This window comes from Xiphophorus maculatus, chromosome 21 (genome assembly GCF_002775205.1).
Source record: "Xiphophorus maculatus strain JP 163 A chromosome 21, X_maculatus-5.0-male, whole genome shotgun sequence".
Lineage (NCBI taxonomy): Eukaryota > Metazoa > Chordata > Actinopteri > Cyprinodontiformes > Poeciliidae > Xiphophorus > Xiphophorus maculatus.
In genome coordinates, this window is record NC_036463.1 from 10,065,524 (window position 1) to 10,091,600 (window position 26,077).

General features: G+C 35.6%; 3 protein-coding genes across 7 annotated transcripts in view; 2 read left to right on the top strand and 1 right to left on the bottom strand.

Annotated features, from left to right (window-relative positions):
* The first annotated feature begins 74 nt into the window (after nucleotides 1–74).
* Nucleotides 75–7,406, top strand: LOC111606245 (solute carrier family 22 member 13-like). Of its 2 annotated transcripts, XM_023326562.1 has the most exons (11): nucleotides 75–1,669; nucleotides 1,753–2,014; nucleotides 2,117–2,220; nucleotides 3,641–3,795; nucleotides 3,982–4,153; nucleotides 4,235–4,355; nucleotides 4,780–4,874; nucleotides 4,964–5,178; nucleotides 5,273–5,381; nucleotides 6,423–6,617; nucleotides 6,709–7,406. In XM_023326562.1, the coding sequence occupies exons 2-11, from the start codon at nucleotides 1,892–1,894 to the stop codon at nucleotides 6,770–6,772; spliced, it is 1,353 nt and encodes a 450-aa protein (XP_023182330.1). In that variant the 5' UTR covers nucleotides 75–1,669; nucleotides 1,753–1,891; the 3' UTR covers nucleotides 6,773–7,406. The 2 variants fall into 2 exon arrangements, with proteins under 2 accessions (XP_023182330.1, XP_023182329.1); XM_023326561.1 differs by having other exon boundaries at nucleotides 75–2,014.
* A 1,832-nt stretch (nucleotides 7,407–9,238) lies between these two features.
* Nucleotides 9,239–17,818, top strand: LOC102233998 (solute carrier family 22 member 13-like). Of its 4 annotated transcripts, none has more exons than XM_005797821.3 (10): nucleotides 9,239–10,643; nucleotides 11,581–11,684; nucleotides 12,715–12,863; nucleotides 13,025–13,196; nucleotides 13,292–13,412; nucleotides 13,507–13,601; nucleotides 13,679–13,893; nucleotides 13,986–14,094; nucleotides 14,859–15,053; nucleotides 15,151–17,818. In XM_005797821.3, exons 1-10 carry the CDS (start codon nucleotides 10,248–10,250, stop codon nucleotides 15,212–15,214), a joined length of 1,620 nt encoding a protein of 539 aa, XP_005797878.2. In that variant the 5' UTR covers nucleotides 9,239–10,247; the 3' UTR covers nucleotides 15,215–17,818. The 4 variants fall into 4 exon arrangements, with proteins under 4 accessions (XP_005797878.2, XP_023182326.1, XP_023182328.1 ...); XM_023326558.1 differs by having other exon boundaries at nucleotides 10,553–10,643; nucleotides 10,877–11,684; XM_023326560.1 differs by having other exon boundaries at nucleotides 10,557–10,643; nucleotides 10,880–11,684.
* Nucleotides 17,819–19,534: 1,716 nt separating this feature from the next.
* oxsr1 (oxidative stress responsive 1) overlaps nucleotides 19,535–26,077 on the bottom strand; it is a 41,898-nt gene continuing 35,355 nt past the window's right edge. The window contains exons 10-18 of the mRNA XM_005797822.3: nucleotides 25,750–25,815; nucleotides 25,549–25,671; nucleotides 22,768–22,803; nucleotides 22,440–22,619; nucleotides 21,888–21,943; nucleotides 21,734–21,786; nucleotides 21,459–21,527; nucleotides 19,980–20,044; nucleotides 19,535–19,674 (exon numbers count right to left, since the gene is read on the bottom strand). Of these exons, the coding sequence (XP_005797879.1) occupies nucleotides 19,600–19,674; nucleotides 19,980–20,044; nucleotides 21,459–21,527; nucleotides 21,734–21,786; nucleotides 21,888–21,943; nucleotides 22,440–22,619; nucleotides 22,768–22,803; nucleotides 25,549–25,671; nucleotides 25,750–25,815 (723 nt within the window). The 3' untranslated portion in view covers nucleotides 19,535–19,599. The remainder of the gene's footprint in view (nucleotides 19,675–19,979; nucleotides 20,045–21,458; nucleotides 21,528–21,733; nucleotides 21,787–21,887; nucleotides 21,944–22,439; nucleotides 22,620–22,767; nucleotides 22,804–25,548; nucleotides 25,672–25,749; nucleotides 25,816–26,077) is intronic.

Consider the following 26,077-nt stretch of genomic DNA (forward strand, 5'->3'; position numbering starts at 1 on the left):
ACGCGGCCGTCGCGGGTTCGACTCCCGGACCCGACAATATTTGCCGCATGTCTTTCCCCCTCTCCTTCCCCGTTTCCTGTCAGCCCACTGTCATATAAGGGACACTAGAGCCCACAAAAGACCCCCTGGAGGGGTTAAAAAAACCCAGCAAACTTAAAGTTTATCAATGATTGTCAGTAGAAAAAAAACCACTGCATTGTAGAGGCTTTATGGATCAATAGACCCATAAAGCCTTTTTATGGGTGAGTTAGTTTTCTCTTCTGTGTAAAGTTCATTTAGATTTTTGAAGCTGACTCTACCTGCTGTGGTCATTGAATTGGAAAATATGCCGAGTCAATCCTGTTTGTATTTCCTAGGTCTGTTGCATGCTTACCTGTTTGCATGTTTACATTCACAAAAGTGTTACTCTAGTTTTAGTCATCATGACTCTTGGTGGCCTAAAAATGCCACAAAGCTGCAACTCAAGTGAGTCTCTATTAAATGAGTTAAAAAGGTTCAGGTGACCAAAGATTTCATGTGATCACACACACATTTATACAATGTTTGTGTGTCACAAACTAGTGCTCATAGCACATTGTGTGACATTGACTGCTACTTGCATGCTAAATGCCTGGTTATTTATTTAAGGAGAGGTGCATATAATGTTTGAAAACAAAATATTATATTTTACAGCCAGCAAACCAAGAAATATTCAAAGTATGAAGCATGAAAACACAGAAAAGTGTTTTGAGTTAAGTTCTCAAAACAGATATGCACTTCTATGTATATATGGGTTATGACATATCTTATCCTGCTGCACCTTGTAGAATTTCATCATTGTATTTGGCAAAGAATGCATTATTTTCTTGACGAAATACATATTTTTACTATAAATAAATCAAATACATGCACAGCTATTTATTGAAGCAGGAAAATGTAAACACCTTGGAAACTATAATGTATTCTGAAAATATTTTAAATCTGCACTGGATAAATTACTCTTGTAGCACAAATGCTAAGTATATACTATTAATGAAAAAGCCATAACATAAATTCTCTCTATTCATAATTTGTAAATGAGTATTTATTGTGCTGTTACATTTAAAAAAAGGTCTTGTGGCCAAATGTTATTTGGATTTGAAGGAATCCAAATAAACTAGTATAAACTAGTTATTGGTTTTATTATGACTGATTATTAAGCCATCTGTGTGTATAAGCAACATAGTAGATATGATGAATAAGATATTTAAATAATGTGCTGTTATTCATTATGATTAGTCATAAATATTGTTCACCCAATAGTTTGCATAAATTATTTCTTTTGACTTCATTGTTTGGATAAAAGTGATAAAAATGTTAGAATACCAAGTGTTTAGTAGAAAGCTATAATTTGTATGAATATCTGATGGATATATGCTGAAGGTGTGAAATCACAACATCTACCTTTCCTTGTAGGCCCAAATAATGATGAAACAAAGTTTAAAACTTCTGTGTCGGCATGGAAATATTCAGATTTACAGCTCTCTGTAAATCGTTGTTCCCCTCAAAGGAGTTACAAAGGCAGTTACAAGGACTATCTTATTTGTGATTAGTTAAAAATTAAACCTGTCTCTACTGTGTAGATCTATGAGAAGCCTCTGTTAAACGTCCACATGCCAAGATGAGCGGCTTCAGAGACGTCCTGAAGGAGGTCGGGGAGTTTGGTTTGTTTCAGAAAACCTTGCTTGTTGCTTTATGCATACCCAGCATTTTCCCGGCTTTCGATGTCAGCAGTCAGGTGTTTGCGGGGCTGAGATTCTCTCACTACTGCAACACTGACTGGATCTTGGAGAGAGGTCCAAACTTGACAAAAGAGAGACAAAGGAACCTCACCATCCCGGTGGACAAGGATGGGAGATTTGAAAAGTGTAGCATGTTCACCCCCGTGGATCTGGATTTGGAAGCTATTGAAGCATATGGCCTCAACAGGACAACAGAATGCATCAATGGCTGGGACTACGAGGTTCAACAAGGAGCCTCGAGCCTTGTCACAGAGGTAAGCAAAAAATTCATTTTTTTCTTACAATCTTGCATTCCTCCTAATAATTCTTAGTGCATTTTTATCTTCATCTGTAATAACAGTTGCTTTTGTTTACAGTTTGATCTAGTTTGTGGCAAAAGTGGGTTAATCGAGGCATCGCAGTCAATCTACATGGCGGGTATCCTCATTGGATGTTTACTGGTTGGGGCTATTTCTGACAGGTAATACATTTCCTTTTACCTCACCATTTTGCAAAGAACTCATGGTACGAATATCAACCTTAAGCTATTGGTTCCAGGTTCACACATTGTGGGAAATAATGTTTTTATTTTTATCTTAGTCAATATACTGAGACAATTTTCATTTTATTGTGTATGTGATGTTAGATTTATCAGATTTTAGGCTCTTGCAGGGCTTCTGCACAGTCCTGACAAGTTTGGAAAAGTATGGAAGTTCTTTTTGTCATATTCCAGGTTTGACTAAGTTTGGGTGGAAGGAAAAGCTGCGGGAAAATTGGCCGAATTTACAGACTTGACTTCTTACTCCCCAATTTAAAAGATTGGGTCTATATTCATTTTAACTGAAAGAGAAAAGAGGCGCTTTTTATCTTAATTTATATCTAAATTACTTATTCTTTTGATTTTCCACAGCACAACTTGAATTTCAAACCATTTGGGGTTTTGAGAGGTTTTGAGAACCCTCACATTCAAAAGTCAAGAGAGGAATAATTTCTACATTTTCAACTCTACACCTTCTTAGATGTTTATGGGGTGCTGTTGGGATGCAAAAGAAATATCCACTTTTATGAATATCTGCAAAAATATTCAAAAGTGTGAAGAACTGTGACTTAGTGGTGGTCAGTCAGGTCTGGTATTTGATGGGCATAACGTAATTGTTTTGTTTTTGATATACGTTTGTTCTGATAACAAATCAAAATGAACAAACAATAAAATGTGAAATAGCTCTTTACATCACAGCCTCATCAGAAGCCACTTTGACAGCATTGTGTTGTTTTTTGTAGTTTGTGGAAATGGAAGAAAATAAAGCCAAAGGTGAATGTTTCGGCCTTAAATATTATAATAAGTGATGAAAGAAATGAAGAAATCTGACTGGAAAAGCGTTTAACTGTGAAATTAAAAATGTGCAGGAAGCCCAGGTCTTTGAAGTTGTCATCTTTAGTGATCATCATCAGTATAATACCGATAGAGTTGAACTAAACAAGCTGTAAAGTTTTGTTTGTTGGTCCTGGAGGTTGCAGCCAATGACTGTCTGATAGCACACATGAGTAAAGTCGACTTCTACCATTTTATAGCAACTCTAATCTCAAAACATCATAGGTGTTTAAGAGAATGCATTGGATATTTATATAGAAATATGGAAATGGTTATTTACAGACAACATGGAGATAGGAATCCTTACTCGTGCACTATTAAAGATTTTAATTTGTGAAACGAGTACTGAGAATGTAATATGCAAAGCACGTCAGAACAGCTGATATGCCTGAAGGCTGTCTGTAACTTAATGTTAATTTTAAAGAGTCGTGTCGAGTATTATGATTTTTAAAAAATCAAGAATTTTGTGTGATTTCTTTGCACTCCTTTTCAATTTTGTTCTCTAATAAAGCTCTGTTTTCTTTTCTAGGTTTGGTAGAAGATTTGTAATCCTGCTTTCACTTCTCCTTCTACTGTTGTTTGCTGTGATTACAGCTTTCTCACCAAACATCTACGTTTACATAATCTTTAAATTTTTATGTGGGTCTTCTGGTGGTGTCATTATTATGAACACATGTGTCATGGGTAGGTCAAAGTTTTATTCTTTTGTTTTGTTTTGCTTGAACCCTGACTTACACAGATCTTATGTATTCAGCTCTAAGCACAGTATGAATGTACAGTTGTAACATTACAAAGGTTTTAAGCTCTTACTCTTCAGCAGTGTAAAATAATTATGACCATAAGTGACTTTTCTCCTAATCTGGTTTTCAGCGGTGGAGTGGACCGACGTTTCAAAGTCTGCTCTTTGCACAACGTCCATCATCAGTTTCTTTTCAATTGGACAGATGCTTCTGTCTGGTATTGCATATTTGACGAGAAACTGGAGGATCTTGCAACTTGTGCTCTTCAGCCCTCTTGTCATAATCCTGTTGATCTTCTACTGGTTAGTAGCAGAAAAATTACATTACCAACTAAAACATTTCTTGGGCAGTCTTTAGTTGCATTGGAGGTCTTGTTTCAACAGGCTTCTCCCAGAATCATCTCGATGGTTGATGACGCAAAACAGGAAGGAGGAGGCTGAGAAGGCACTCCACCGGGCAGCCAAAGTTAACAAACGAAGAGTACCAGGACATCTGCTAGAAAAGGTTTTCATCCACACGTAAACTTCAAAAACCTCGAATGTCTTCCTCAGACCTGATATTAATATATTTACTTGGATGGTTTTGAATTTACAGTTTTATGTTTTCACATGTGTCTTTAAATATAAAAAGTGTTTCTGTGACATCACAAAATACAGCCAACTAGGCTTTATTTCTTGATCTGAATTGTTTCATTTTTACATACATAGATCAAAGTATGTACATAGATACATACGTTGATCTATATATCTAAATACCTAGGTCCTAAATACAAATATTTAGAATCTAAAATAAAATGCCATGGAAATTTCCTTAAATTGGATGAACGTCAGCTAGGACGATGCACTATCTAAATAAAGCCATAAACACCAAAATGTCTATAATTGCATTTCTGTGGAAATTTTCCTGAAGTTTATTTTCCACATTTTAGGTAAATTTGGAAACTACTCCGGACAGAAAGAACATGATGGACATCTTCCGCATATCATATTTGAGGAAACGCACTCTAATAATGAGCTTTAACTGGTTTGCCTTCTTAAGAATCCATTTGCTTTAAAAAGTTACCATGTGCAGATATACCACAGTAGTCAAGCTAATGCTGCATCTGATTTCAGGTTTGCAGCCAGCTTCCTGTTTTATGGACTGAGCCTAAATATAGGGAGTTTCGGCCTAAATATCTACCTCACGCAGCTCATCTTTGGCACTGTTGAAATTCCTGCCAATGTGGCTTGTTTGACTATGATTCAACGTTTTGGGAGGAGAATATGTCAGGCAGGCTTCCTTTTCCTTGGAGGAGTTTCTTGTTTGGTTGCCACTGCTGTCCCAAGAGGTAATCATATTAACTGTTTGTTGTTTTCTTACACTTTTTTTGTTTTTATTTCTATTTTTTTATTTGCTAAACACATTTGTTTTATACCCACCAGCTCTACCTGTGGTTGTGACAGTCATTGCTATGATGGGAAAATTTTCTGCTGCTGCTGCCTTCAGTACAGTCTATGTCTATACAGCTGAATTATATCCTACTGATATAAGGTATTACTGCTTATTCCTTAAAAAACCTAAATACACTGTGAGATCTAGAAAACAAGAAAAAAAGCTGATTTGGCTAAAATATGCATTGAAATAAAGACTCAATGAAAAAGCTGAGACAACTTTTTTCACTTATTTTTTTTAGCAATTAAACATTATAAGTACAATACAAACAAACAACTAACTAATTAGTATATCAGCATTGTTATAACAGAGAGAAATTCTGATAGTAAATAATGAAGTGCTTTAATTTGAAACATTTCTATAAGGGACATGTTTCCATTAAGCTCTTCAATGTGTATTTGTGCAATGCAGCCCAAACATGACATTATTTGTTCAGATAGAAATATTAAAATTTTTAGATGCCAGCTAACATTGAGTCACTCCAAACTCAATAAACAAACTTTCAAATAGACATTGCAAACTCTCACTATATATGTAACAAAGAATACAGACAACATTGTCCAAATCATATTAACTTGTCAGTTAACCTATTTTAAACAGCATCTTCCTTTATTTTCTAGGGAAGTAACATTACCGCCACCTAGTGGTATATGTGTTCCTTATTTTCATCCTAGAGAGATTCCACAAGTTTTGATGCACTGGCCTAAAAAATCCTGTATCCTCTGTGATAACCAAGTCAAGGCACTAAAAATAGTCTTTTCAAAATCTCTGGAAACTGTGACAGTCATGTAGTGTGTCACCTGCTAAAGCCACCAAGCTTCTTTCGAAATATACAAATGTAAAATAAGAAAAATGTGATAGTTGAAGTTCTGGTGTTGAAACTATAATCCAACTCTGACGGCTGTGTAGGGGGTTGAAAATAAGAGCTATTTAAAGAATTAAATGACTGTGAACACCATATTTTACATTACATATTCTTACATATTTGGTTGTGTAGAGCCAAGAGTTGTTTGGTATTAGTGCTCAACTCATTAATAAATTCCCCTTACAAATATTGCATCATTTAAAATATGTCTATTCAGACATATAGGCATATTTTAAATGTGTCTATATTTAAAATATGGCTGTGCTATCTTGCAGACATAGCGGTATGAGTGTAAACTCTATGTGTGCTGGAGTGGCGGGCATCCTCTCACCACTGGTCAGGCTCTTGCAAGCCTACCACTACAGCATTCCCATGGTGGTTTATGGCATCATCCCGATGGCTGCTGGTTGTTTCAGCCTGTTGCTCCCTGAAACACTCAATGTTGAACTTCAAGACTACATTGAACTGAAGTAAGCTGATGTCAGTGAAAGCAACATGAATTATTTTCAATGCATTACACTATAATGAATACGTGTGTTGCTTGTTATGTTTTTGAAATAGAAAAGCGACAAAAGCACCAGAGGGGAGCCAATGCTGTGATGAAGGAACGGATGAGAAACTATAAATTTGAATATAAACTACATTGTTGTAACAGATCTAACTCAAAAAACATTTTAGGAGGAACTGATTAAATATGTTAAATGTGGTGTGTTCTCATTTTATGACTGTTTCAGGGGAGTTAGTGCACAGCATTCTAGGCAACTTTATCTTTTAAAAATGTGTTCTATAGTTTATTATTTCATTTGATTTTAATTTAATAATTTTGTGATCACAAAAATCCCAACTTTTCCACATTTGTACATTTAATAAACTTAGGAAACCAATGCTAGGCTTCCCAAGACTTTCAAAATTCCTTACCATCGCAGTCTCCATTTTTTTTCATTTTGATATATCAATAAAAAATAATCTTTGTGTTTTTTATGGGTTGTCTAAAGTTTAAGCGGAAGTTGAATGTGATATAAAATATTTTTTATGGCTTATTTGTTCTTGTTTTAGCAACTAGAGCATTTTTGCTCAGCTATATTTAAAATCTGTTATGTCTATAGTTTATGAATTCTGGACAAGATCATCTCACACTAAATGCAGAAGTACAGTTTATGATCTGTTCATTATGTTTAGTTTAAAGTTATAGAAAGATCCAGACTGGTTTGAGAGGCTTTATTCTTAATTAACATTTATTAAATCATCATTTGTGTCTATCTTCTTCTGAGCTCTTTAATTCATTTTTCTTGTGGCACACAAGAATACACAAAATATTTGAGTCAAATATATCCAAAACGTTTTTCTGGAGGCCACCCCTTTCGTCAAATGCAAATGCGAGGACATTCAGCGAGATCACTCAGCAAGAGTGAAGATCACTCACAAATTCAGAATATCATGTTCTAGATTATGGGAAGAAACATGGGTACAACCACCCAGACTCCATGCAGAATCAGTCCAAATGGGATTTGAACTGTTAATTCATCTATGAAGGAGATGCACTAGCCATCATCAGATCCAACAGCCTGTCAGTTTTTTTCTGAGTTGTTGCAGCAGCTGTAGAGAAATTTGATCGGGTTGAAAAAGGATAAAATTGAAATCAAAAAGATACTTCTAAAAATGACTGTGAAAATTGTTCTTTTTCACAAAAATTTGAACATTTATCTTTGTGTATTAGAATGTTTACTTAATTACTACAAAACGGAATATCCTATTTTATATTATGTAACAAAGATATATATGGATATAGAATAATAGATATCCCATTATAAAAACTAAAAGTGAGTTTTATTAAAAAGAAGTTACCACATAAACTACTTTGTAAAAGAACAGCAAAAGACAGAGAAGTCAACCAATAAGTTGTGTCCCTGTCTCTTCTACCTTCATGGAAAACAGATAGAAAACACTTATTAAGTTATTTTGGTCCTTGCTCTTTGTAAATATTCAACTCTTTGAGTTAATCAGCATGGAAACAGAACAGAACAGACCATGCTCTGGCAAATAAGCAGGATTAGCTTCAATCGACCATTTGCCTCATTTCATGTCTTTGCAACACTCATATTCAACTCATATGCAACTCTCTTGTCATATCCACAGTCACAACCCTAGTCCCAGCTCGCTGTAGTTCAGCGTTAATATGTAATATTATTTAGTATGTTACATAAAGTCACCACTAAATAAATAGTTTTTAGTTGTAAAATCTGTACCGCATTTTCAAGGCACTGAATTTAAGGAGTAATACATTTTAAATCATTTCCTGGCCTCAAAAAGTGTCACTTAAGAGAAATAAGAGAAAATATTGATTTAAAAAATACAGCAATTAATCACATTAAACGCAATGAATTGCTATTTAAAGTAATAGTCAACTATATTAGTAATCAATTAATCGTTAACTTTAGTACACAGAATAAAAAAAAGACTATTTGCTGAAACAAGAACACACGCAGAGCAGTAATTAAGCCAAAACTGCAAACAAAATACATACATTTTGCAATTAAGATAAAAAAAGAACAACTTTCATTTATGAAGATGTTCGACAAAAACCTCAACCTCAACAAATGACAAGTTGTACACTGAAGGAATATATTATTACATTTTAGGCAATAAAATGTTTGATTTTTTATTTTAAAATTAATTATTTGTTTATATGCCTCTCTTAATATATTTCTAATATTGCACAAAAAAGGCTTAAATGAAACATCCACAGAATGTGCCACTTTTTGTCCAATTAATCTTCAGAATAATCTATCAATAGATTAATCGATAACTAAAATAATCGTTACTTGCAGCCCTAATGTACTTTAGAATGATGTCAAAAATTATCAATTATAAAATTATAGCTCCATTTCCTGTACTAAATACATACTTCTCTGATACACAGATGATGCACATAGTGGGAGTCCTAAATAGATACTCCATTCTTGCACCTTATTATCAGTCTGCATTGTCTAGTCACTGTTCAGAACATTAACTATATGGAAGGTAAAAGCATATATCCTGAGACAGATTGGACTTTAAGTAAATTATTCTATCATAGAAGAGCTGAATGTTGGTCATTTGTGAAATTATTAATGGTAATAGTAATAATGAATAGTGTCTTATGTGACTGATGGAAGGCTTGAGAGAAGGATTACTGCCGATCAAAGGAAGTTAGAAAGCATTTTTTAATCTTCTGCCCACTTGTTTTTCCAAATGATCTGTCTTTTGAAACATGTTACATGTTCTTATCATTAGGGGTTACAGTAAATCATTTTCTCACAACTTTCAATCTGCTTGAAAGAATGACAACTATCGGTAGGACAATGAAGTGTCATTCCAGAGTTGTTGATGTTTTGTCAGGTCCATGATTTTCTACAGGGGTTTCTCCAGATCCAGTGAAGGGAGGGTGGGGGAGTGGATTCTTTTAAAGCTGTAACTGCTTTTAGTGTGTTTCTTTACAACAGAAGTTTTTGCCTTCTTTTCAAGTTTAAACTTTTTAATACTTTCTCAGATCGCAAAAAAGTGAACTCTTCTCCTCTGGTATCAACTGCGTTTCAACACTCATGTGTTGATGTATTGATTCTGCTGTTTCTTTTGATCAGCTCTGTGCTGTTGCACCTGTGAGAGCAAGAACACATTTGGCTGGTGAAACTTGATTGACCTAATTTAAATATTGAGGGTGTTTTCTTCAACCTGAAACATTCACAATAGAATAAGTTGATTTGAAATTCTACACTAATATTTGGTTTGTATTTCATGCTAGCGGTTGGACTAGCGTGGTTACTACAGCTCTAAAGGTATTTTTACTCTTTCTTGCTATTTAGTTGGTTTAACCCCATTTTGTTTGAACTCTTCACTTGCATTGTTTACAGAAGAGTTATTTCTTTAACACTTGTGTTATCAATCATTCTAGTAGTTTAGCTGTGTTGCATTTTATTGTTCTTGGGACAATCATAAAGTAATAAGAACTGAGGACATACCATTACGTTTTTGGCTTATCTTAGCTATGCTTGGCTAATTATTAAGTGTGCTTAATAGTGGCTTTAGTGTCTCTACTCCTCCTTCAGATCCTCAAACTGCTAATGGATGAGCCACAAGCCAAGATGAGCAGCTTTGGAGAGGTCCTGAAGGAGATAGGGGAGTTTGGTTTATTTCAGAAAAGCTTACTTATTGCGCTGTGCATACCCAGCATTTTCCCAGCTTTCGACGTGACAAGCCAGGTGTTTACTGGAATGAGTTTCCCACATCACTGTAACACTGACTGGATTTTGGAGAATGGACCAAACCTAACCAAAGAGAGGCAGAGAAATCTTACCATCCCCGTGGATGAGAACGGAAGATTTGAAAGCTGTAAAATGTTCATCCCTGTGAATCTGGATTTGGAAACGATCGAAAAGTATGGTCTTAACGGGACAACAGGATGCATCAGTGGCTGGGACTATGAGGTCCAATCTGGTGTTTCCAACATTGTGACAGAGGTAAAAATAAAAATAATAATAATAATGTGCAGTTGAAGCCAGTTATTTAAATTCCTAGTTTAAAAAGACACAAAAGTTGTGTTTTTTTCTTAACCAAAGCCAGAATAAAAATGTCCTTTATTAAACCAGCTGGGATTTTCTAAGAGATTAACTTATTTTGGTTTTGGAACTTGTTTTGTAAAATTAGTGCACCAACCTCTGGCAAAAGCTGAAAAAAAGATCATTATCTTCAGCAGGCCTGCCCAATGTAAGGCCTGAGGGTCATTTGCTGTCCATTGGGGGATTTTGTGTGGCTCCTTTCCAGTAAAAAGGAGCCACCCTTCCACTGAAAACTTGACTCAACAGCACAAGCAGAAAGGAATCTTTTTTTCTTTTTCTTTTTTGAAGGTGAGTAGGAAAACTATATCCCCATATTTGGATAATCAAATCTGAAAAAAACAACTTTTATGAATTTCTGAAGAGGTTCAGAAATCATCCACTTGAACCTTTTTAGTGCTTAGACAAAATGATTTTCAAATTTGTTTTATAATTTTTTTTTTCTACAAAAATCAGACAATGAAATATGGCATGTTTCGTTTTCTTATATGCAGGTGTCTTGTGAGTATATTCAACCTGACAATTTTGGCTCGCAGGCCAAAAAGTTCGGACCCTACAAGTCCTAGTTTGCAGTCAAAAGCCCCCTCCTCATTGAAGAAAGGAGATACTTCAAAGAGCTAGATTGTAGTGCAGATACACGTAGGGAGGAGTCCTTAATTACTGAAGATATAGTCAGACAAAAATGCAAGTTAAAGGCAATAATTTTGTGGGTTTTATCATGGTTTATTCAAATATCTGCCGTCAACAGTATATCTGTGTTTCTCTTGCATACTTTGCAGATTGTTCATGTCTATCTTTATACTGTCTGTCCCTTCTCTGTAACGATTGCTCCTTTTTGCAGTTTAATCTGGTTTGTGACAAAAGTGGTTTAATTGAGGCATCACAGTCCATCTACATGGCTGGTGTTCTGGTCGGTTCGCTGATGTTTGGGGCAATTTCTGACAGGTATTACTTTTCCTTTAAACATCAGCAGATCTGTTGCCAGATCAGGCTTCACAAATTTAAGAGCATTCCAAATCCAAGCCAGATTATGTTGCATTCTTTAAAAATCTCAAACAGGGTTCTGAATTCCAGTAAGCGATTAATGAACACAAGCTAAAAATGGAAAGGTTGTTTCTAGAGAGTTGTCATCAGCAGACAATATCTTACCTGAGAGAAACAGGTCTCTGAACATCAGAACTAATCTCAGATTAGATAAGCGGAGCAAAGGTCTTAAATGGTATCTAATAACACCATTGCAATTCATCCTGAAGACCACATCAAGTCCATGTCCATCAAAGCTAAGACACATTTGTTATTGTTAAAGTCAGATTGCCAGCTGAAGAAAGGGAAGAAAAAAAAACTTACATTTGTTTGACTTAAATTGAATATTTGTCTTTTAGACTGTCTCTGAACAGTTTCTTTAACAGTGTTAATTTCTGCATTTCAGAAATCACATGTAACATTAGCTTTACATGTTACCTCAGTTTTTTGAATTTGAAATTGTCAAGATTATGCCTTGATTCAGATGTGGACTTGGATCCGTATCGAATTACAGTTTGCCCATCTCTCAGTTCATTGTTTTCTGAACTGAGACTGCTTTTGATTCCAGTCTGCTCTGCATTTTCAAGATCTGAACGAAATTTGAGGAAGCAGTCTTCAATTTTTATGCTTCACAAATCTGCAACAAACTTCCAGAGCATCGTGTCACAGCCAAAATACATCGTTCCTTTAAGTCAAGGCTACCTTTGATTAATAAAAACTGGATCTTTTAAAGTAATATCTAGTCATAGCAATGTAATATTTTTGTTTGTTTATTGAGTTATGTTTTTATTATGAAAAGAACCTTGAATTGCCATGTTGCTAAATGTTCTTCTACAGATAAACTTGAAGATGATACTGGCAAATAATAGATGTATTGCATTTTTCATATTAAAAAGTAGAGCACAACCTAGATATTTTAGAAAGTGTTAAAATCTACTATTCCTCTCTTTAGGTTTGGCAGAAGATTTGGGATCCTTCTTTCAGTTTTCATCCTGCTGTTGTTCAGTGTTAGCACAGCTTTCTCACCAAACATCTACGTTTACATGACTCTCAAATTTTTATGTGGAACTGGTGTTGTTATCATGAACACATTTGTGATGGGTAGGTTCATCGTTTTGTTTCTCCTTTATGTTCTGTGTCCTAATATTAGAAGCAGTAATATTGGCAATTTTTTTTTTTTTAAAGTATCAAACTTTTGAGACTTAAAAATGTAACATCAAGCCTATTTTACCAAATGTATTCACTTCTGATCCACTTTTCAGTGGTGGAATGGACAGATCCTTCAAAATCAGCTCTCTGCACGATGTCCATCATGAGTTTCTTTTCAGTAGGACAGATAATTTTGTCTGGGATTGCTTATTTGACAACAAACTGGAAGAACATGCAACTGGTGCTCTTTAGCCCTCTCGTCATTGTCCTGGTGACCATGTTATGGTGAGCAGATGGTATATTATTCTTAAAGAAACAGATTTTACACCATAAAATTCTATTCAAGGAAATTTAGGGTTCAAATTTTTTTTTTCTCCCAGTTTTCTTCCAGAGTCGCCCCGATGGCTCGTGTCTCAGGGCAAGAAGGAGGAGGCTCTGAAGGAGCTCCAACGGGCTGCCAAAGCTAACAAGAGAAATGTAACAGCGGATCTGCTTGATAAGGTCTTCATCCACAATTAATCTTTAACAAAACCAGATTTAGAAAGTCTTTGGGTTGATGTGAACAATTTCTACCAACTCTTTTCTAATTTTTTAGATCAATGTGGAGTGTTCTCCGAACAGAAAGAACATGGTGGACATTTTCCGAGTAGCCTACTTAAGAAAGAATACTGTAATCATGGCCTTTAACTGGTATGCACTATTTAAAAATGGTTCACATCTGTAATCGCTACCAAATAGACATGGAAACTAAATGTATCTGATTCCAGGTTTGCAGCAACTTTTCTGTTTTACGGACTGAGCCTAAATATCGGAAGTTTCGGCCTAAACATCTACCTCACGCAGCTCATCTTTGGCTTCATTGAAATTCCTGCCAACATGGCCGGCTTGACTCTGATTCAGCGCTTTGGGAGGAGAATATGTGAAGCAGGTTTCCTGATCTTTGGTGGGGTTTCTTGTTTGGTGGCCATTATTGTCCCAAAAGGTAGCTTTAAAGTCATGTCATATATAGTACGTTGTTGCTATAAAGTGTAAAACAGTTTTGCACCTCTATGTTTTGTATCTTGTACCAATCAGATCTTCCAGCGATAGTGACTGTCATAGCAATGCTGGGAAAGTTTGCTGCTACAGCTGCCTGCAGCACGGCCCATGTTTATACAGCTGAATTGTACCCTACAGATTTAAGGTAACTTTCTTCTGCCTTTGCTCCACAATCTATAATAATCTCCTAAAGATTAGCTGCTATAAAAACCGTTAGAAAATACAGTCCACATTGAAATGGCCATTTGTGTCTAGTCTAAGGTTGCTAGTAAAAGCATAGCATGGTCTAAAAATGTTGCATAGGTAGAAGAAAAATAGCAATGTAACCAAACCTGCACATGAGAAGCCTTTTAAATACCTAAAGACATTGATTCAAAGTAGAAATTAGATCAGGACAGTGATGAAGCATATCTCCGTTTCTAATGCCATCATGTACACCAAGGAAGATGGAGATGCAAAATAATTAACCACAGTTGCAATTCAATAAAAGTTGGGTCCAAATTTTCACCATACTGCAAAGCATGGTGAAAGTTTGCAATAGGGAAAGCCAAGTATACAAAGGAGGACACTTTTTATGATGTGTTATCTATGTCTTTGATAACATCAAAGAAATGTTTACAGTCATAAATATTTAAACAGCTGTACCAGGGTGCTTTGACCTTGAAAGTCCATTTTGTTCTTAGAACTCAACCAATTAAAACAATAACTCATTCTAAAAACCAATAAAGCAAGAATGTCTTTAGTAGTTGTCTTAACTACCTAAATATTAGTAGAATTATTTTATGCAAATTTTCCAAAGAATAATTATTCTGAACATCTTTCAATATGTGGAACTTAATAATGCAGACTTGCAGTAGCTGTAAACAGCTTTGATTTGGTCCAATTGTTTTTTTTGTTTTTGTTTTGTAGACATAGTGGTGTCGGCTTCAACGCCATGTGTGCTCGTGTGGCTGGCATACTCTCACCACTGGTCAGGCTCTTGGAGGTCTACCATTACAGTGTTCCCATGGTGGTGTACGGCATCATCCCAATGGCTGCTGGCGGTTTCTGCTTGCTGCTGCCCGAAACACTCAATGTTGAATTTCAGGAGGTCACAGTGATCGGGTAAGCTGAATACAACAACAAAAATTTCTATAAGTAATGCAATTGATACATTAAAGACTAACTTTATGGCATGTGCTCCTTTCCTGTTTTATTGCAGACATAGAATAAATGGACCACTGGAGGACCAACGTTGCACTGAAGACACTGTCAAGAGTTCATAAACTGTAATGTTTATCTTGGTTGTCTTATGCCAGCCTAACCATGCTTTAAGCTTTTCCACTGTCTACAGTTTCTTTGCTTTTATGATTGTGTTTGTGAAGACCTCTGAGGTCTTCACAGAGCAGCTGGATTTATACTGGTGACTTTATTGCATTTGGTTGGATATTAATTTGTGAGTCTAAAATAGAAGGGGGCTAGATTAAAATGCCACCCTTTTCTGATTCGTTACAAAAATGCCTAAAAACCTTTTCTTCCATTAAGTAACTGTGGCCTACTTCCTAAAATCCCAATAAAAACTTGAATATTGTGAGAAAACATACAAAAGTCAAAGAGATACAAATACTTTTTCAAAGGACTGTCTTTAGATGCAGTTTAATGCTGTGTTCAAGTTGTACTCAGAATTGGGAAATTTCAACTTTCCAGGCAAAACAATTCAACTGGAAAGCCCTAAAAAAAATTTCCCGCTGGGAATTTGGGAGCAACACTGATTACCCCCAGTTATGACTCATAAGGTGGACTGCGCTCTCCAATATGGCCGTTCCTTGCATCAACAGGAGTAAGATGTGATGAATTCATATTTATTTTACAAGACACACAAGCGAGTCCATCTTAAATCAGTGTTACATGAAGTGCCTGCAACTCTAAACCGAACAAATTAAAAATGGTATTTGCTTATGCAAAGTAAAACTAAAAATGTTTTAAACAGGTACTGTAAACAATATTAATGGGCATCGCCATGTTGCAATCCCGACTTTTTATCTAGAACGCCGTTACCTCCGGTCTGCCATCAAACATAGCTCAGAGTTCCCACTTCCCAAGTAACTGCAATGCAGCACCAGTGGCAGTCTTAATAAATAATAAAAAAGACAAAAGTCTAAGATGCAGATGTACTAATTATTTTAATGAATAAAAATAAGATAAACATGCCTGAACTCCAAAATAATCAAAAAGAAATGGAAATACTGAACAAAAACAGTTATAAATCATATAACGACCTCAATTAGTCCTAGACAAACATTGTTTACTCTTTTATCTGTTCAGTTGCTACAGTTTTGTTAGACGGTGTGGAAAAGGGACAGAAGATCGAGAAAAGAACAAAGCCACAAGATCATCTCCACTTGAAGCCAGACTCAGTCTACACAAAGCACACACAAACACAATCTCATAAGGCTCGATCATAAAAGTCCTGACCACCTTAGCAGGGCTCAGTCTGAGACCATCAGCAAGTGATGAAAGACACGATCACTGCTTTTTGTTCCCTCACCTGCGCAAGTTTCTTTCAGGAATTTTTATGTGAACTAGGACATATATCTAAATCAAAATCACCTCCTAAATCCCACCAAAAACTTAAAATAGAAAATAAAGATTAAAAAAATACACTTGGTCATTTGTGATTTAAGGCTTGCACATAGGTTTACATCTTCACAGGCAAAAACATAAAGCTTTTCTCTTAGTTTTCTTTGATGGCATCCAAAAATGGCATCTGGAGAGTTGTGACAATACATCATTATCTAATTAAATAGATAAACCACACCACAGTCTTAACTGTTTCATATGCAATACACAAGTTCCTCAGACTGGGTCAATAATGCAAAATGTGCAAGAAAATGGACTTTTCCAACTGTTTACAATTAAGTTTTTATTTATCAGCTGTAAGAAACAAAGATGAGAAAGCATGTGAGAGTGACTGTAAACGGCCCACAACTGGGGTCTAATGAACGGCGTTGACAATACTTTAAGATTTTGGAAACTCAAAGTGATTTAGAACTTATGTTCACAATTTTCAAGGACATTAACCTTTTCCGATAAGAAATTATGAACAGACATCATACTTGTCAAATTGTTGCTGACATCAAGGCCTTCAAAAGTATATAACCCCAAGCCAAGAACCAATCGCCACATTTGAGGAACCTACAATCATGTCATGAGACAGAAACCCAAGGCAGAGTGAAACAGCATGAAAATAAAACCAAATGACATTATTTACATCCTCAGGTTTAAGTCAAGTACTTATTTTCAGCCCTGTTAAAATAAATGTTAAATTCAGAAACTAATACCAGACAGTGAGAAGAGTTCAGCTGCTGCACTTTCACTTCCAACTAAATAGAACAAAACAAAAAAAAATGTCAAGAAGGCTTTTGGATTTTTTTTTTCTGGTGATAGTCTGAATTAACTGGAGTTCTTCAGAGCACAGTTTTAAATATCAGAAGAATAAATCAGCTCATTTAAATACATAAAAGCCAAAACAAAAGAGCCATTGTAAATTTTTATTGCAGTACTGGGTTTTGTTCTTTATGGGGAACTGCAATGCATTATATCCTGCTCTAAGACTGATGATAGATACTTTCATTTCAGTTGGTTGGAAAAGAGTGAAATTGCCCAGGTTGCCATTTGTGCAAGAACCATCACTAACTAAGCATAGTGTTTCTTTTTAAACAAACACTTGGATGTTAGTTGAGAAGTTGCATTTATATTTATCCAGTGACCTTAATAATCAAATAATTAAGCAAAGTATCAAGAGTTCAAGATTCATGTAAACCATAAAGCCTTCAATTATTATACACAGTTTAAGTTAATCTGATGTATAAAGTCCATTGCTTAAAACAGTCACATGCGTTCACATGTGTTTGATATACGTTGTAGCATTGTATATATATATATATATATATATATATATATATATATATATATATATATATATATATATATATAAACCATGCTTTGAACTTTCAAGAAATAAGTCCTCCTTATGGGCACACGTTTAGGACAAAAATATTTTATACGTTTAAATCCAGTTTTGTAACACTGTGACACAAAGTTCCTGAGAAATTAACATATTAAAACTGCGCGTTACCCATTTGCATGAGCCAGTTGAGCTGAAATTGCAAACAGAACCGGGTTGTTTTGCTGTATTTAAAATAAAACTGTGGAGGTAACTTTCTCAACTATAAATCTCTGTCATTTTCACATATAGTGTGAAAATGAGATGAACTGTATAAATCATTTCTGACGTACCATTTTTAAATGTAAATAGTAGCAGTTATACTGTATATATATTTTCAAAACTCTCGGGACATGGCTGCGTCATTTCTCATCAGGAACAAGTGTCTTGGTCTACTTAAAATAATTTCAAACCTAAATCTGCACATGAAGTCAGTTTCTCAACAGTATACCCGCTTTTAAATTTGCATGGGTGTTTTCAGAGTAGCAAAGCCATAATCATTGTATGTCGTTTTGGAAAGGGCTCCTAAGAAAAGATTTTGCATTTTAATTCTAGAGGAAGTAAGCATTGTAGAAAAGAAATGTCATTCATCATTTGCAACTTTTGAGGATCAATTTTGCATAAGTAAAAATTCTTGCAGTGAAATATTTGTTAATTTATTCCTTACACTGATAATAGGAATGCAGAAGCTAAGGTAGTTAGCTAGAGAGTGAAGCTAATAAAATATTTCCTTGTTCGCCATTTTGATTGATCACTTTTCAATCAGTTTGAAGAGTAACTGCTGCAGCAAAGCTTAACTTTGTATCTCAAACAGTTGATACAGATGGGATGTGAGTTTTAAACAAACATAATGCAAAAAAATGTATACCAAAAAAATATGGAACATTATTTCACATTGCTACAAAGCTAGAATTAATTACATGTTCAAAATATGCTAGGTCCAAATTTGTTCCCATATCACCTGCTTTCCAAAATGACACCATAATTGTATACTATGAAGAAGAGAGAGAGTTTAGGGCTAAGAATCACCAAAAGACAATGGTGCTATAATCAGTATTACAAATTAAAGACTGAAAAAATTAAATAAAATCATATTTTGGCATTACTTTATTTTCCATCTCATCAGCACTCATAAAAAAAAAGAAAGGTAAAAAGTTTGGCATCAGCACTTGAAGCCACGTTTGTGCATTTCAAACGACACAATGCTCCACATGGGGGAAGAGGAGGCGTCTCCTAAACGTGCATTCAGTAGTTCTTATGATTATAAGGCATTGTTACACTTATCAGGATCATCGGGATTTGAGGGTGTTGGATCAGATTGTGCAAATGCATCACATATTAATGAGAGAATAACAAGATGAAGGAACCAGAATGTTAAATGAAAATATTTGTCTTGTAAATGCTCAAATCCTTCTACATATGCACTGTAAACTTTGAGCGATTCTCACACTGTACGTTCTGATACTACGGCTGACCACCTAATTCAACAAGGTGGTATTGTATAATCCTATGGGTAGCAAAATGGCAAAATGGTACTATTTTCTTTGGCAGTAGTGGTTTCTTTACAGCCATGGAAAGAGGAAAAAAAAAAGCATTAAACTATTTTTTTTTGTTTTTAATTTTCACATTTTTTAGGCAAGTCACGGTTCCAGGTAGAACAACAGTTTAACTAATGCTGAGCTGAGCGAAGCCCATCAGCTTGATGTCATCTGGTATTTCAGATTCCTCCACCCCAGAAGCCTGTGAAGAGATCAAAATCAGTCAGGAAATATTCACTAAGTTGGATTATTTCAGTTTTAATAAGTACATGTGTATGCTCCTTGGAAGAAAAAACTTGGATGGAAGATTTGTAATATTCCCACTATGTTTCAAAATGTGTTGATGTGGTTTTAGCAGCAGCAAAGTTTATCACAAAGCAAGACGTTTAAACTACTATTCTTGAAAAATCTGGGAGGAAAAAATTCTCCTTGTTGGATGAATGAAGTATTGTTACTGTAATAATGCAGTTGATAATATTACCAACATGGGAAAAAGGCTTCACTCACCAGCTTGAATGTTACATTTTTATGGGCTTGAGGCTCATCGACTATCTTCTGCAAATTTGCAGCAACTGAAAGAGAAATTAAGTTTCAGTACGAAGAAACGGATACAATAATCTTGGAAGAGAATGTAGATGTAGACTGGCTTCACTGCCATTTTTGTATGCTGACTTTACACTGGAATTATTCTTTGCTTTTAAATGCAGTGTTGCTTAGCAGTATGACTTAAACCCTTACTTCTGAACTTCTTTTTGGACCTCCCCCTTTTGGATCTTTGTGTTAACATCTAAGGTGCTGCTGGGTAAAATACTTTTGAAGTTCTGTACAAATAATCAGTGCTAATATATAGATTTCTTAAACTCCAGAAACAAGCTGTTGAAGGGCCACAGGGCTGGTATAATTGGACAGCAATCAACACTCTTCACCATGGTATATTGCTTAATCAACTGAGCTACATCGGAGTTGACAAAAATCACATGCAGGGTATCTCAAGGCCCCATCTTTTTTTCCCTCTTGTTTAATATCCACATTCTCCCATTATTTCAGATTATAGGAAAGACAAGTTAGCAGAATTACCCAGATGATACACAGCTCAACATTACAGTATCGCCATGCAACTTTGAACCCATCCAAGCATCGAGTATAGGCACAGAGTGAATAACTCATGGATTTGCCATAACTTTCTTCAGTTGAATAAAGACTAATACAATTTTTTTTAAAAGAAGACTAATGTCCCAGCAAAATCTTCAATAACCTCATTCAGGAGTTTATGTTTAGTCAAATTGATTACCGCAACAGTGTCTTCATGGGTCTGAATCAGCTGTCTGATCAAGTCGATCAGACAGCTGATTCAGAATGTTGCTGCTAGAATTCTCACTATAAATAAAAATAAAATGTGCAGCACATCACTCCTGTTCTAAAGTCCTTATATTGGCTTCTTGTAGCTCAGAGAATAAACTTTTATTAGCTTATAAATCACTGAAAGGTTTAGTACCAAAATACATTTAAGAACTGTTATCGTATCGGCCTCCCAGACCACTGATGTATTTGGGTTCAAGTCTACTTTCCATCCCCAGAATCAGAACCAACCATCGAGAAACAGCATTCAGGTTTCTACTCCACTAATCCGTAATAAACTTCTAAAAACTGATGAAACACTAAGTTCGTTAAAATCAAGGCTAAAAACTCATTTGTGTAGTGTTGGCTTTGATTAAGAACTAAAATATCATTAGTCTGTATTCAAATTTTTCTTCATTTTGCCACTACAATACTGTGTAAAAAGCCTGGTTATGGTGGACTTGCATTACACATACAAAACAAAGCTATTCAGGGTTTGTTGGCAGATAGCTCTATCTGCAGAAGGCTTAGTGACAGCATACAAAAGAACCTTGTTTAAAGCAGGTCAAAAGCAAATTTTTAATCTTTAAACAAATATGCTAAGAACTTAAAATGATAACCAAAGACAGAAAATTTTGCTGAACTCACCTATTACTAAGTCCCTCCCGTCCACCAGACCGGCTGACACCAGCTCCTGGGACACTCCATCTGCTGTGTCTGAAAAAATCCATAACATTAGGCAATTCCCACACAGCTTAGCGTGAGGGTATCGATGCAGCACAGAGAGGAACATCTTGTGACACTCATAGGAGGGGGGTCAACAAGGACATGACTAAAGAAAGAGACTTCCACAATATAAAAGAAACACAATCAGACAGGAGTCTAGCTTCTCTGAGTCGTTTTCAAAAATAAACTACACTTACCTCTTCCTGGCATAAATTCAAAGCGGATGTCATTCAGCTCCTTCTTTGAATTTCTGATGAGAAACAAATGATAAAAAATTAGGTGGAAAAAAAAACTTATTCACAAGACGTTAGATACCAATATATGCCCCTAGAACGAGTTTAAAAGATGTACCTTAACCTTAATACCAAACTAATGGGAGTGTTAATATCTCCTGAGGCAGCCGGGATCTGTTGAAACAAATTTAACAAATTAATTTGAGTAAAACTAAGCCAGTAGATGGAAACCCATCTAATTCACTTCTTTTTTTTTTCTGGTGACATTTTAAAAGTTTCCTCAAAATTCTCATGACAAATAGTTGGAAGCATAGCTACAGATTCAATAAGGAGGACTGGACCAAAATTCCAACTTCTGGAAGGATAGCCACATGCATGTGGATATCCACATGCTTGCTCCAAGTCAAACTGTTTGAAAGCAGTGCTACTTGGTAAGAAGTAAAGGTAAACTCATAAATTCAAAGAAAGTAGTAAAAGTAAAAAAAAAAAAAAAAATGAAAACGACTCATTTAAAATTAACTTGTAATGCTCAAAAGAAATTCTGATTTATTGTCAGTGAGAATAAAACTTATTTTTTGTCCCCTCCACGTATGTAAATGTCTTCTTCCAATTGTACTCAAAGTTCCACAAAAACAAATAAAGTCACAATGGTAAGCTGGGGGAGACTGACCTGAGTGGGAACACCAGCAGAAGCAGGAACACTGAGTGAGGGGGATGCAACCTGGGTGGGGGGTTGAGTGTTGACTTGCGTGGGTTGCAGTAGATGTTGACCTGCAGCCTGAGGTAGTTCAGCCTGACCTGGAGGCATTGGCTGGAGGTGACTACTTAAAGGCTCAGGAGTCTGAAAAATCTGAAAGAGGTTCATTTGGTTGGTCCTCTCAAAAACATTTTTTCACAGACTCAAAACTAAGACTCAGAACATATTGACTTTAGCAGATAAAACGTAAGGATTTCCTCCATTTTCCCATGAAAATTAAAATAAATCTTTTTAAACTTACCTCTGAATTCTGGGGACCTTCCTTCACTCTTGGTGACTGTTGATGACAGATGGAAGAAACGTCAGAAGAAATTTATGGAGACACATTTTGAGAAGCTAACAGAGCGGCAACAATAACTAGTAAACACATTAAAACGGATCACTCGTTTACTTTCCTCAAGGGCATGTCCATTGGGCTTACATTTCCTTTTTCCAACTATAGTGAAGTCAAGTGAAGATTTATTGTTGGCTACAGAGATTTTATTGCCAAAAATTAAAGGGTTTGTTTATTTTATTGTTGAAATCCTTTCTAATAACATGACAACCTTATTTTATTTTCTACTTGAAAATCCAAACCTGTAAACGAGTGACGGCACATCTTGCACAATTAGATTTAGTAGAAGAAGCAGAGCAGAAGTATTAAGTGGGATTAAAGAAGTTAAAAAGTGATAGATATAGGTTCAAATTGATTTTCTGGAAAAAAAAAAGTCCAGTTGAACCTATGAGGCACCTTGAGGCTCAGAAAATAAACATTTTTGCAAACTTCGATTGATGCCCAATGTAACCACATATTTTTCATAAACTGTAATCACTTACTCTAACGCTTTCCCATAAATAACTAGTAAATGTAACCCTCTGGAAAGGAAAGGAAAACAGTTTTAGGTGATCACTCCCCTAAGCCACCAGGGGCAGAGGAGCGTCTTCAAATAATATTTCAATGGAGGCCTTCATCTCTTATTGCAAAATGCAATGCAATATAAAAAAAGTTAACCACCAAAGAGACAATCTTGATAAGTTGGCATTAACATAAAAAGTGGAAAGCATTAAGCTAAGCTAAAAGACATGTTTGACAGGTGACAGAATTTTAAGCAAAAGTAATAAGACATGACATTTATGATAAAAAGCACATAAAGTCCCCAAAACAAATAAAAAATACATATCTATGAATATGTCTGAAGTTAAAAACATAAAAAATAAACATTATGAAAATCTACATGTTTAGGTCTGAAATAGCTTTAAAGAATGTGATGTATTTATAATATATATATATATATATATATATATATATATATATATATATATATATATATATATATATATATATATATTGAAAGTAGGCAATTTCATCACAATTTTGTTAGAGGAATTATTTTGGGCCTCGGGGTAGATAAATAAATATCATTAAAAGGTGCCTCAAAGGTCAATCAAACTGAAAGGAGTAGGGAGGAAAAAGCATTGTGGGCTAAATGAAGGCAAACTGATTCGACTTTTGGGAAAACTGTTACCTGTAAAAGGATGCAGAACTAACATTAAACTTAAAATAAATGGCAGGAATTCCAGTGTGCCAACATGTTACCACAAATGATTGATTGGGAATAAACTGGTCAGTGGTCAATGTATTGCTTAAAAATCATTGTAAAGATAAGTAATTTGCTGCTCTCAGTAAATTTAGGCAGTGTAAAAACAACAGTGATGGAAGAGAAAAAGAAGTAGAAATACAGATGGCTTCCAGGACAGGAATCTCTCACTGGCAAACTATTTAATCTATCCTACACTCTATTACAAGAATTGATTGTAAAGAGCTCAATGCCTGCTGGTATTTCTGGAAGAACCAAAAGAAATGTATTTGCTGAACAGAACTAAACTACATTTTCAGCATGACCAGCTGTAAATGCACTGTCCAATCTGATTGTTTAAGTAGTTTTTCCCCACAATCCATGAATGAACCAATGGCTAAGCATTTACTTTTGCTTTTGTTTAAACTGCTAACTTTGAGGAACTAGCAAACATATAACAACAACCAAAAAATACACACACACACGCCCACCCACACAGAAAGGTACCTTTTGTGTAAAAGCGTTTCATCAGTTGTTCAAGATTTTGACGATACATTAAAAATCTGCAACTTTTCAAAGGTTCTAGCTTGTAACAGAAACAGTAGGAATTTGCAGTGCCTCATAGAAGTATTAACACCCTTTGTACTTTTATATTTTGTCATGATAAAAGCACAAAATTCAATGCATTTTAATCAGATTTTATGTTATAAACCAGCACAAGGTAAAGGACATTTGTTCTTCCATTGTAGCTCTGGCTTTGTGCTGCTGCAGGGTGAACCTCTAGACTACCCGAGGCTGAGGTGGTCTAGTTTAAACTTATATCAAGTGTTAATGTGTGCCTGTGACTTATGCCAAGTTTAAACTACACAAAAGTGGATAATAATTAGGCGACTTTTGAAAGCGACTGGTTGCACGCGATTTTAACAGTGAAAAGAGGGAGGAAGTTTTTGAAAAACGTACATTGGTTTTCTCCATCTTTGCAATTATGGGCTATTTGTACTGGTCTTTTAATTTAAAGCCCAATAAAATACTTTAAAAGGCTTTGTATGGACAACAAAATGTTTGAGCAAATCAAGACACCTGCACAGCTATCTCACACTAATGGCGGTTGACTTTCTTTCCCGTCTTTCTTAGCTGTGAGGACCAACATGTGAGAGTCCTTCCTTGTTAGGGCAATGCCATCTGTATTTCTGTGACAAGTGAACAACCCTGGATGTAGGCAGCTCGAGTGGGTGGGCGAAGCGCACTTGTCGCCTCGGGGCACTAACAGGCTTCACCTGCTGCTCCTTTGCGTCAAAGACAACATACAGAGAGACTCACTGGAGAGACAATGGACGAACATGCTACTGCACAGACACGAGGATGACAACTTCATCAGAGTACAGCGATTAAGAGACATGGCGTGTGGAGTAATAAAAAGTGTTAATGTGTGCCTGTGACAGAGAAGGAGGTAGGGTTTTACTCACTCTTAAAGCTGCGACAGCTGCTTTGCCTTCCTCGCTTTCTTCATCGAGCTCTTCATCGCTCCATTCCCATTCGCCGTCCTCCGTTTTATGGAGCCGGCCACTGGAACCAGGCACTCGTCGTACCTGACACAAGAACACAACTAAGCTTGCCTTCTGATGATTTTATAAAGGGCAAGCAGCAAATCCATTGCTTTACCTTACCCTTTTAGATCTCTCTGTTATTGTAGGAGCCCTTTCGATCAACTTCTCATGCAAGTATTCATGGGTCTGAAAGGAGAGAGAATTGCTATTTGCTTTAAAATAATGAATGACAAAGCATGACATCTACTGTTCACACAAGATTCTTCAGCTGAGAATTGCATCTAACAAAATCCCCCAGGTTGTATTTGGACTGGATTTTTTGTTATGCAAATGAACTTCTCACAGTTATTGAGACAAGAATCACATTTGTTTTCTTCTGTCCGAAATAATCCCAAAAGAAGAAATGCTCTCATTAAAACATGTATCTAGGGCATCCCTTGTCCACCCA

Excerpts from the sequence above, each read along its gene's own strand:
- LOC111606245 (XM_023326561.1), top strand. The coding sequence starts at position 1,640 with ATGAGCGGCTTCAGAGACGTCCTGAAGGAGGTCGGGGAGTTTGGTTTG. Across the intron at positions 2,015-2,116 it reads CCTCGAGCCTTGTCACAGAG|TTTGATCTAGTTTGTGGCAA; the intron begins GTAAGCAAAAAA and ends TTTTGTTTACAG. Across the intron at positions 5,382-6,422 it reads TTATATCCTACTGATATAAG|ACATAGCGGTATGAGTGTAA; the intron begins GTATTACTGCTT and ends GCTATCTTGCAG.
- LOC102233998 (XM_005797821.3), top strand. The coding sequence starts at position 10,248 with ATGGATGAGCCACAAGCCAAGATGAGCAGCTTTGGAGAGGTCCTGAAG. Across the intron at positions 11,685-12,714 it reads TTTGGGGCAATTTCTGACAG|GTTTGGCAGAAGATTTGGGA; the intron begins GTATTACTTTTC and ends TCCTCTCTTTAG. Across the intron at positions 13,413-13,506 it reads CAGCGGATCTGCTTGATAAG|ATCAATGTGGAGTGTTCTCC; the intron begins GTCTTCATCCAC and ends CTAATTTTTTAG.